Source organism: Mauremys reevesii, linkage group 6 (assembly GCF_016161935.1).
Source record: "Mauremys reevesii isolate NIE-2019 linkage group 6, ASM1616193v1, whole genome shotgun sequence".
Classification (NCBI taxonomy): Eukaryota; Metazoa; Chordata; order Testudines; family Geoemydidae; genus Mauremys; species Mauremys reevesii.
Window position 1 is genome coordinate 29552848 of NC_052628.1, and position 12200 is coordinate 29565047.

General features: G+C 36.7%; 1 protein-coding gene across 1 annotated transcript in view; it reads right to left on the reverse strand.

The window, feature by feature from the left end:
* HCN1 (hyperpolarization activated cyclic nucleotide gated potassium channel 1) overlaps positions 1 to 12200 on the reverse strand; it is a 288556-nt gene that overhangs the window by 18614 nt on the left and 257742 nt on the right. Inside the window, exon 6 of the mRNA XM_039542782.1 lies at positions 11156 to 11396. Coding sequence (XP_039398716.1) covers positions 11156 to 11396 — 241 coding nt within the window. The remainder of the gene's footprint in view (positions 1 to 11155; positions 11397 to 12200) is intronic.

Genomic DNA, 12200 nt, shown 5'->3' on the forward strand with positions numbered 1-12200 from the left:
CTACTTTCACTACTTTCAAATTCTCTGGCTCCAGGGGCATGGTGCTCACACACAACCCACAGTGGAATACAATAGGGACCATCACTTAAAGAAGAACTTAGAACTTTGGAGAGGTATACATATAGGTCTTGACCCAGCTCCACTGAAATCAGTGAGACTTTTAGTATTGATTTTAGTGGGAAGATGATCATGGCCATAGTTAATTGTATCAACATGCCACCTTTGATGTTAACATTTTTTGCCATTTTCTGCCCAATCCCCTACAGAAAATTATTGTGAAGGTGGTGGCAATCCAACTCCAGCTTCATACATAGGAGCCGCTGCTTAAAATCAGTGAAAAAAAGTTAATGCCTTTTGGTGAATGAGGAAGGAGATAGAGTAGATGCCATAACAGGGCTTTTCTATCTCCAGTTGTATGGTCCTATGAAAAAGTGTGGCACCATTCTCTTTTCAAGAAGCAGTAAAGCCTAGCGGACACAGTGGCACCTATCCAGTTATTGTCACTTCATTTCCCATATAAATTACACTCAGAATGTAATTACTCAACTAGCAATGTCACATTAACATTTGATTAGAGATTGAAAATAAAGTCAAATTAGCAACATAACAGTGTGCAGTTGCCTTGAAGCAATAATTTGGTGACAAATAGATGAATTATGCTGATACAGGAAACAGAAATGAGTCAAATGGTTAGTTGGCACTTTAGATGAATGTGAACTGGCTCTGTTCATCATATCAGACACTGCCCTAGCTTAGGGATGGGCTAGAATAGTCATTTTAAAAAAAGAAACATCCAACAATTTGGTAGATGGCATGTCAGAAATATGTGCACATACTTCGTTTGAAGTAGGAGCCAAAGATCAGAAACTGTAAAAGGGCTCTAGAGGCAGATTTTTGCTTTACAGATAAGTTTGGTACAGAGATGATTAAGTAAACTGGCTGCTATTTATTCTAATGATGGCGCTGCATGTTAAAATAAAGTACTACTGGTTGGAAGATCCTACATGGATTTTCAAATCTGCTATGTATTTGTGAGCTAAAGAACTTTAAATAAAGTCCTGCTCAGTCTTTTGTTGTCTGCTATAGAATCCAGATTGCAGGATATAATGAACAGTGTCCTTCCAGCTGAGGAAAGCTGACTACTGCTCCAATTTCTCAGCAGGGAGCTGGTGTTTCATCATGCACTAGGCATATTACACTGTTGTCTAAATAGGCAAGCCACTATTTAGGCCATATGGCAGCTTTCATCAGCTGAAGGAGGAAAGAGAATCACAGCAATCTAAATGTTTTGGACAGGCAATCTAATCTTTTCATTTTTTGTTGGGTGAAATGGACAGGATATTAGCATGCTGGTGTTATTTCTTTTTTTATATTCAAAATGCATCAAGAAATAATTAAACTATTACCAATGGGGCTTTAATGCTTAACAGAGGAGGTTTCTGCTCCTCAACTTTATGGCAATTATCTGCAAGCCAAAGATTTTCCCTCCCTACTAGTAAAAGACTGGATAAAGGATTCAGTCATCAACTTTCCTAATTCACCGTTCACAGAACTGGAAATACAATTTCACACTCCTGGGTCCATTGTAAACTTTATCCACTATTATTCTTCTAGTTCAGAAGTCAGTGGGAATTAGATTTTCACTCAGCTATATCCAAAACAGAAAAGGAGAGCAAATGTTTTATATGATAAGGTTTGGTTTCTTGAATGTTGCGCTTCAGTATTTCTGCCTCTTTTTTTTTTTTAATTCCCTGCAAACCTCGAGTAGGACCTACCTTTTAATGTCATCAATTTTTCACTGGGGCATAAACTTTAAAACCATGAAAGATTCTGTAGTTTGCTTTAGGTCTTTTTGTATAGACCATACACTATAGTGTCAGCCATGAGTATCTAGATTACAATTTGAATGTAGCTGAGGCAGTCTAAATGAGTACTGGTTTCCATTCTCTACAAAAGTAACTATATGCTGTGCTACGCAGCTCTTCAGATTTTTGATTCATGAACAGCTGGCAGCAAAACCGAAATTGATGTTGCGAAATTATCTTGACATTCTGTTGTGATAAATGAAAGACATCCCTCCCAATCCAGTGTTATGAGAGTCAGTAGGAATCAAAGGACCATGTGACATCTGACTAAATGAATCACTTGCACGTCAACAAAATTTAAAATGCAAACAAATCTCAAAGAGAAGATGTATTTTTACAGAAAAGAAAAGAAATTTTAAAAGAAAGGGAAAGGAAAACAATACTGCTATCTTCCAAAACCAGGTTTTTTGTCAGGAAGGCTATCAACACTGGAGCATGTGGGAATACATATTGAGGAGTTGTGAAAGCTTTAGTTTAACAGAGGTGCAGTTCATCAGGGAAAGCCTGGAATGTGTAAAGTGCTTTGTATTATTATTATTATGATTATTAAAAGGGACACTGGCCATTATCAATTATAATTAAGGATGTAAAACAATTTCCATTCTATCCTCATTTTGAGACACCCATAACTTTCTGAATATTCTATCTAAATCTAATTTACATTTCACCATTTATGCTGCTTCCTTATTTTGTGTATTTCACTCAACTTAAAGAATGAAAACAGCCCAGTAATTTTTTATTTTGTTTTTGGTCTTTTTCTGGTCAGTTGCACTTTCTGGTTCTCATGTGTGAGTCTCGTGGTGCGTTCATTGTCTGATTTCTCTTTGTTTTTTAAAGCCAAAAATGTTCCATTTAGGTGCCAAGAGTTAGGAACTTAAATTTATAGTTAGGTGTCTAAGTAAGTGACCCGTATTTTTGGAGATGTAGAGGAACCATATCTGACTTTGCTCCCAGTGTTCACAGCTTCTTTTGTTGACGCCATGCTCAATACCTCTCAAAACCAGGCCACTTATTTAGATGTCTTAGGGATAGCTTCAATCTTAGGAATGCTAGCTTGAAAATTTTGTCTTTAGATTGTTAACTCCTCAGGCAATGACTTTGTTTTTCTGCATTTTGTACAAGGCTGAGCACAAATATTAATAAAATATTAATATTTTTTATAATTTTATTTTATATTATTTTAATTATAATTAAATAATATTAATTATAAATACAAATATTCTAATTGAAATCAAACATCTCATGAAAACATTTCTATTTATATTCAATTTTCTTAAATTCTTCTTATTCACAATGTAAGGGCCTCCTCGCTTAACTAGGTTCAAACTGCAAAATTCAGATCTGGATCCTGAACACTCAAAAGTTTGGAGCTGAGTTTTCTTTTGGCCCACTCTAAAGATAGGTGTCACTTGCAAAATCCGATTCTGAGCCCTCTCTTATCCCCAAACTGTAGAGGTGTTCTGATCTTCATTTGTGTCCACTACTAAAACTACTTTTAAATACCACTTCTAGCATGATTTGTACATGTGTGCATAGAAGTGAGGGCCATAATTTGGGCTGATGATCATTTGATGTTTATATACTATCGATCTTTAAGATTTGACCTAGTGTGGAAAAAAAGCCTTAAAAAAATCAACTGCATGTTTCTGACAATGGCCTGACCTCCATATCCTCTTCCAATAATACAAAGAAGTTACCTGAAAAAAATCACATAAAGTTACTACTTCTGGTCCCACATGTAATGGGTTCCATTTAAAAAAAAAAAGCAAAATATGGTATACAATATCACACACAATACAGTGACAAGTCCAAATCAACTCAACTCAATTGCTGTATAGTTTGTTTAAAACTGGAAGTATATTATCAGAATTCCAACCCAATGTAGCTCAATTGAAAACTATATTTATATGCGTAGGTTGGTATGAGGACAAAGAATGTCATCACGAAAAGCATATAAGCATGTGTTTATCTTTATGTATGTTCATAGTCCTGCTGACTTAAATGGATCTACTTATGTGTTTAAAATTAAGCATGTGCTTAAATGCTATGCTGGATTGGGGTGTATACCCTGAAAGCATTAATTCTCCAATGCCTTGAAATTTATATAGTAATTTGCCTTTGTGTAAAGTGGGTGTAAACCCTGTCACATCACCCTGCAGAGGTGTATATGACAAGATGCAAATCAGTGGATAACCAGGCCCTTAAATTGCAATTTCTTCCTGAGTTTAGAGGTACATTATACTATGATTGCTTAAAAGTACCCCAGTAAAAATGTGCTACCTACAGTGCACCCAGAAAAACAAGAGTGACAAAATATAATCTAAAGTGACTCAATATTTCCCATGGTATTATTTTCCACTGCACTGACCTAAAATATACTGACAGTTACGCTTCTGAAATGGGGAAGACGTTTATAAATAATAGGTAGATCAAAATAGTTTTGCCTAACTGGTCTTCACGAGGCTGAAGTGAACAGAAGATACAATTTATAAAATGTTCAAGTATGGAAGGATTACTGTTAAAAAGATAGTCAATAACTTAATAAAAATAAAATATAAAAACCCCACAGTATGCTATGAGATACATAGACAACAGTATTATTGTAAATAACCAGAGTAGAAAGTAAGATGCCATAAATATGTTAATGAATAGTCTATTTTAAGAAAATTAAAATGTCAGCGGGCACAAAAATCTGCTTTATTTATACGGGTACTACCCCAATAAGGTTGTCCAACAGAGTTGGTGGCATTTCTCTGACTTTGAATAAATTGCACAAAATATATTTTGTCTTCTCTCACGAAGCTAGGAACTTGTTCACTGGATACTTAAACTTTGAGCCAGCCCTTCATAAAAATCAGGTATGCATCTCTTTCTTTTAGTCTTATGTCTAGTCCCTGGAAGTTCTCAGAATAAGATGACAGCAAACTGAGATTTTCAGCAATTTATGAACCAATAAAAGGTAAAGTTCACAATTTTGGCCATGTGGCCAGTGAAGAGCCTGAGAAAATAGAAAAGAGGTGTGGAAGGATCAATGTAGGAGAGGAATTGGAAAGACACAGCTGAGTATGTGTCTTAACCAGGACACAATCAGTGAACACTTGAACATTTGAAATTTAAGATCCTTTCCAGCTGCAGACACAGAGGACATCATTATGGAATCCTAAAGGGTTAAAATTATTAATAATGTACCCTGTCAAATGATGTATAGATATGTATCAGACTGCATTCTTTCGTATATCAGTTATTAGAAACTATTTAATGAAGAAATAATTAAAAAGAAACTATAGTGTAAGTGGCTTTGGTTTGGGGTTTTATAGCAATAGGTCAATATTTGATTCCCCTGGGTTCAAAAAGCATATCTGTTAAAAGGACTATAGTTGCTTGGAATGTGTTTCCTGGGATTTAAATAAAGGACAGATTTATATAAACATAGGTAAGGAACCAGATGGAGAGGACACCAGCTAGAGGCAGTTGGCTTGGGGACATAAGGCCTGATCCTGCTTTAGTGGGAGTTTTGCCAGTGATTTCAATAAAAGAAGGATCAGGACAATGGTGAGAAAGCAGCCATTTGTCCATGAGCAAGAAAGCAAATAAAACAACAACAGAGCACTGAACTGGCTCCCAGAAGTATCTGTTCTAGTAGGTACTACTTAAGAGGCTATGACTAGAAAAGTGTGCTTGAGCTTTCTCTCTCTCTCTCCCTCTCTCTCTCTCTTTCCTAATCCAGAAACATAGATCCCAATCCAGCACATAATTTAAGAATAAAGTTAAAGTTAGGCACATGCTTAAGTGCTAGCCCTGATCCAGCATGGCACATAAACACATGCCTAACTTTATGCTTAAGTGATGTATTAGATCAGGGCTATATAACAAGATTCTTTCCAGTAATTACATATTATCCACCATAACCCCAAATCATTTTCAGAGTCACTGCTTCCCAGGATAGAGTACCCCATCTTGTAAGTATGGCCTATATTCTTCATTCCTAGATATATACATTTGCATTTAGTAGCATCAAAACACATATTTCTTTGCTTGCACTGACTTTACCAAACAATCCCAATGGTTCTAAATCAGTGACCTGTCCTCTTCATTATTTACCATTTCCCCAATTTTTGGTCCATCGGCAAATTTTATCAGTGATGATTTTAATGTTTTCTTCCACGTCATTGATAAAAATATTAAATAATGTAGGGGCAGGAATCATTCCTTGTGGGACTCCACTGGAAACACCCACTTGATGACAATCCCCACTTACAATTATATTTCGAGATCTATCAGTTAGCCAGTTTTTAATCAATTTAATAAGTTAATTTTATGTCATTCTAGTTTTTTAATCAAAACGTCAAGTGGTATCAAGTCAAATGCCTTTCTAAGTATGTTAAGAAAATGCTATTACTTCTATTAACCAGACTGGTAATAGAGGCAAAAAATGATATCAAGTTAGTTTGACAGAATCTATTTTCCATAAACCCATGTTGATTTGCATTAATTACGTTACCCTCCTTTAATTCTTTATTAATCAAGTCCCAGATCAGCCACTCCATTACTTTGCCCAGGATCAACATCAGGCTGACAGGCCTAAAATTACCTGGTTAATTACTTGGGCTATTGCATTGACCCTTTTTAAAAATTGGCACAATATTATACTGGACATCTATTGGAAAATAACACAGCAGGGCACAGATTATACAAGAAGTTAGAGATTTTTTTTTATTTCAGAAGGTGGAGAAAACTACTAGGGGAGAGGCTGTTATAGAGTTGATTTTGAGAAAAAGGAAGGAACTGGTTGAGAATTTGAAAGTGGAAGGCAGCTTGGGTGAAAGTGATCATGAAATGATAGAATTCATGATTCTAAGGAATGGTAGGAGGAAAACAGCACAATAAAGATAATAGATTTCAAGAAGACAAACTTTAACAAACTCAGGGAATTGGTAGGTAAGATCCCATTGGAAGCAAGTCTAAGGGGAAAACCAGTTCAATAAATTTGGCAATTTTTCAAGAAGACATTATTAAGGGCACAAGAGCAAACTATCCCACTACGTAGGCAAGAGACCACCCTGGCTTCACCAGGAGATCTTCAATGATCTGAAACTCAAAAAAGAGTCCTACAAAAAGTGCAAACAAGGTCAAATTCTGAAGGATGAATATAAACAAACAACACAAGCATGTAGGGATAATATTAGAAAGGCTAAGGCACAAAATGAGATTAAAGTAAGACAAGGTGAGCCCGTTACTCAATAACAATAACAAAAAATGTGGAAGTGGCAGTAGTGCTAAACGACTTTTTTTGATTCAGTTTTCACCAAAGAGTTTAGTAGCAATTGGACATCTACCATAGAGAACATAAGCTAGAAAAGTTATATGTCTTCAAGTTGCCATGCTTTGATGAAATACATCATAGAATACACGAGGAGGTGACTGAAGAGATATCGGAGCCATTAACGATTAGAACATAAGAACAGCCATACTGGGTCAAACCAGTGGTCCACCTAGCCCACTATGCTGTCTTTTGACAGTGGCCAATGTCAGATCCTTCAGAGGGAATGAACAGAACAGGTAATCATCAAGTGATCCATCCCCTGTCACCTATTCCCAGAGGCTAGGGACACTTCAGAGCATGGTTTTGCTTCCCTACGCATCTTGGCTAATAGCCATTGATGGATCTATCCTCCATAAGCTTATCTAGTTCTCTTTTAACCCTTTTATAGTTTTGGCTTTCACAACATCCTCTGGCAAAGAGTTCCATAGTTGACTGTGCATTATGTGAAGAAATATTTTCTTTTGTTTGTTTTAAACCTGATGCCTATTAATTTCATTTGTGTTATGTGGAGTAAACAACACTTCTTTAATTACCTTGTCCACACCAGTCATGGTTTTATAGACCTCTATCATATCTCCCCTTAGTCGTCTCTTTTCCAAGCTGAAAAGTCCAAGTCTTTTTAATCTCTTATCTTCGAAAAGTTATGGGAGAGATTCCAGAGGACTGGAAAACAGCTAATATCGTGCTCCTATATAAAAAGGGGAATAAGGACTACCCCGGGAATTACAGACCAGTCAGCTTAACTTTAGCACCCAGAAAGAAAATTGAGCAAATAATTAAATAATCAATTTGCAAACACCTAGAAGATAATAAGGTGATAAGTAAAAGTCAGCATGGATTTGTCAAGAACAAATTGTGTCAAACTTACCTAATGGCTTTCTTTGACAGAGTAACAAACCTTGTGGATAGTAAGGAAGCAGTAGATGTGGTATATCTTGGCTTTTGATACTGTCTCGTATTACCTTCTCATAAACAACTAGGGAAACACAACCTAGATGGAGCTACTATAAGGTGGCTGCATAGCTAGTTGAAAAAACATTCCCAGAGAGTAATTATCAGTGGTTCACAGTCAAGCTGGAATGGCATATCAAGTGGTGTCCCACTGGAATCAGTCAGGATCCAGTTTTGTTCAATATCTTCATCAATGATTTAGATAATGGCATAGAGAGTACACTTATAAAGTTTCGGATGATACCAAGCTGGGATAGAGAGGGGGAGGTTGCAAGTGCTTTGGAGGACAGAATTAAAATTCAAAATGATCTGGACAAACTGGAGAAACAGTCTGAATAAATATGTTGAAATTCAATAAGGACAAATGCAAAGTACTCCACTTAGGAAGGAACAATCAATTGCACACATAAAAAAATGGGAAATGACTGCCTCAGTAGAAGTACAGAGGAAAGGGATCTAGGGGCCATTGTGGAGCTAAATATGAGTCAACAGTGCAACACTGTTGCAAAAAAAGCACACATCATTCTCCGATTTATTAGCAGGAGTGTTGTAAGCAAGACACAAGAACTACTTCTTCTGCTCTACTCTATGCTGATACAGCCTCAACTGGAGTATTGTGTCACTTCTGGGAGCCACATTTCAGGAAAGATGTGGACAAATTGGAGAAAGTCCCAGGGAAGAGCAACAAAAATAATTAAAGGTCTAGAAGATGTGAACTATGAGGAAAGATTGAAAACAATTGGCTTGTTTAGTCGAGGGTGACCACATAGCAAGTGTAAAAAATCAGGACGGTGGTGGGGGGTAATAGGCGCCTGAATAAGAAAAAGCCCCCAAAATCAGGAATGACCCTATAAAATCGGGACATCTGGTCACCCTCATTTAGTCTGAAGAAGAGACGAGTGAGGGGGACATGAAAACAGTTTTCAAGTACATAAAAGGTTGTTACATGGAGGAGGGAGAAAAAATGTTCTCCTCTGAGGATAGAGCAAGAAACAATGGGCTTAAATTGCAGCAAGAGAGGTTTAGGTTGGATATTAGGCAAAATTTCCTAACTGTCAGGGTGGTTAAGCACTGGAATATATTGCCTAGAGAGATTGTGGAATCTCCATAACTGGAGTTTTTAAAATGTGAGCCAAATATATTTCCCCTTAACTTTATTCACAAAAACATTTTGCTGAAACTTTTTTAAAAAAATACTGAGCCTAAGGCAGACACCATGTATGGAAAATTTCATCCCAACTAGCTGAAGTTTGGCAAAGTTATAAGCAAGTGAAAACAGTCTTTTTATGGGGAAAATGTCAGAAAGCCTTAATTGTAGGCATCACTTTCAGCTCCATCTATAATAATTTCTACAGCCATTGATATAGGACAGAACTTTGAGTTTCCTTTGTTTAAGTTTTGTTCTATGTTTTTGTAACTTGGTTCACCTTTTTTTGATACACAGCAGGATGCTGGTGTTTCCCTTTTAGGGTATAAGACGTATTCTGGACTTTCACGATATACTGTATTGTCCTCAGGAATGCTGCTGCAATTAGTCAACACAGCATATAGACATGCATTTTTGCTCTTTTGGTCTAGAAGTGCTTTTGACATTTTCAGAATACAGCTCCTTGCCCATCCACTCTCAGAATCAGTAAATTTTTGGTGCACTGCCTAAGCCTAAAGGAGACCAAGGTTGTTTGACTTCTTCATCCTTCAACCTTTTCTTTCTCCTTAATCTCCACTCTGTAGCAAATACAATTTTGTGCCTTGCCTCCAAGCACATGATAGGATAAGCACATGATTCCTTTATTTAACGGATACTGCAATCACTGGCATAAATCACCTGGAAAGTGCTACTGTGGAGTGACAACGCCTGCTGGCCAGGACAGTAGGAGAGGTTTCAGAATACTTCTGTAAAGAACTACATGCCCCAGTTCAAACAAGAACTGAGCTAAGTTCACAGCTCTGAGCTTTTCATTTCTGTACATCTAAATGTCACTTGTTAGGCTTTAAATGCAACTAAACAATTCTGAAAGGCTTTTGATATAATTTTTCAATGTTTCATGGGATTCAGCTAAAATTAATACAGAAACTAACTAGGTATGAGCCAGACCTGCAACTCCAGTGGCAGCTAATGATAGCTCCAGGTGCTCAGCACTTCTGAAAATCAGACCTATTGCTTCTCTTAGCAGAAGATTCCTATTCTATTGCACTAGAATATCTTATCACAGCTGATATATTTTCATACTGGTCAGATATTATATGTAAAAAGGTATATCCTCATCCATCTGTACATATTTCATATACTTTCAGTTAAATGGAAATCAGATTTTCATTAGGGTTACCAGTGAATTGAATTAAATTGGACCAAAATTGATGCTTAGGTCTTTTTAACTTACATCTAACAGGGAGCTGTCTAGTCCATTAGAGATGCCAGCACATACTTGAACTCTAATCATTGCTGATTGTTAAAAATTAGTGTAAGAGCACTAATACCAGTCTGAAAGCTCCAGGGAGGCTATCAGAAGAATCCCATATATTAATGGTCTTTTATCAACTCTCTAACTTTTTTATACATTGGAGTTTATCATGTCGATATACTTTCACATTGGTGTCCAAAAACCCACAACCCCCTTTAAAGAAGATGAATTATGCTTATTTTACCTTAGAAATATTTCAGTCTGTTAAAAATTACTTTGCAAATTATTGTATTCCTTAGTAAGATACAGCACATTACCTAAGAGTGTTCTTAATTCAATGTCACTTTGAAATCAGACAGTTTAATTGAGAATATTACTTTAGGAACTACCTGAGAAAGCTCCCAGCTGGAGAGGATAACCTATCACTGAAATTGGAAGTAGTCTCTAAATGTATTATTCAAAAATACTGAAAGCACTATTCTCTGCCATAAGAATTCTCTAGGCAACAAATGCTCACCAGACACATTCTAATATCTCTATATGTCTAACATTTGAACGTGTTTTGTTCTAGCACATTCACCCCATATGTTCTCATACATTTCCTTATTACTCACCTCCAAAGTAAGAGCCATCTGTCAGCTTCATCTCCTTACTGGATTTAGTGATGACACCAGCGACCCCGTGTTGAATGAAATACATCTTTTTACCCACAGCCCCTTCTCGGATAATATAATCGCCGGGTTGGAACACCTCAAAGCGAAGCTTGCTCAGCATGGCTGTCACGAAATTGGGGTCTGCGTTAGCGAAAAGAGGCATTGTGGCAACCAGCTTGCGACAGTTGAAATTGACTATCTCCTAAATGGTAGGGAAACATAATGAGAGTAACAGTCAGCAAATACACATTCTGGAGTGGGTAGGTAAAACAAACAAAAAAAACAAAACAAAAAGTGTGTACACAATAAGACAATGCTTTTTTCAGTAGAAATTCTGTGTGTGCTTATTAGACATTACTCTTTTATTTTGTGGCTCATTTCTAGTCATTTTCATTCCTGTTGCTACTAAAATGGTAAATGAAACAAAAAAAACCCAAACCAAACTAACAAAAACCAAAACAACCCCTCAGACTTCCTCACTCCACAAAAGAAATCACACCACTATTTCTATCACTGAGGTGAATGGTAAGTTCTTCATGGGTCTCCTTGTAACTTATTTATTCTCCTTGGCTTTTAAGAAAAATGATGGGCAAACAGACGCTACATATGAATTACAGCCACTGAAAACTCTGTAAAAAGGGCACAGCTTGCAAAAGAAGATGGAACGAATTCTCTGCTGGCATAATTCCAATAAATTGAGTGAAGTTATACCAGGAGAAAATCTGAACTTTTATTTTTGACATTTGTATCAATAGTATCTATACAATTGCAGCAGCTTTAGGGGTAACACAAATACACACTATGGGCTTCTTCCAAAGCCCATTGAAGTCAAAGGAAAGATGCCTTTGGATCAGGAACCATCAGATCTAAACTTACGGTAACTAAACATAGAGTTATAGGCCACAATCCTGCAAAGGAATCCATACAAGTGGACCTTTGCATCCACATAGTACCCTGTTGAGTTCATGGGACTTCATGAGCGCTTTAAGGGTCCAAGGTAGCAAAC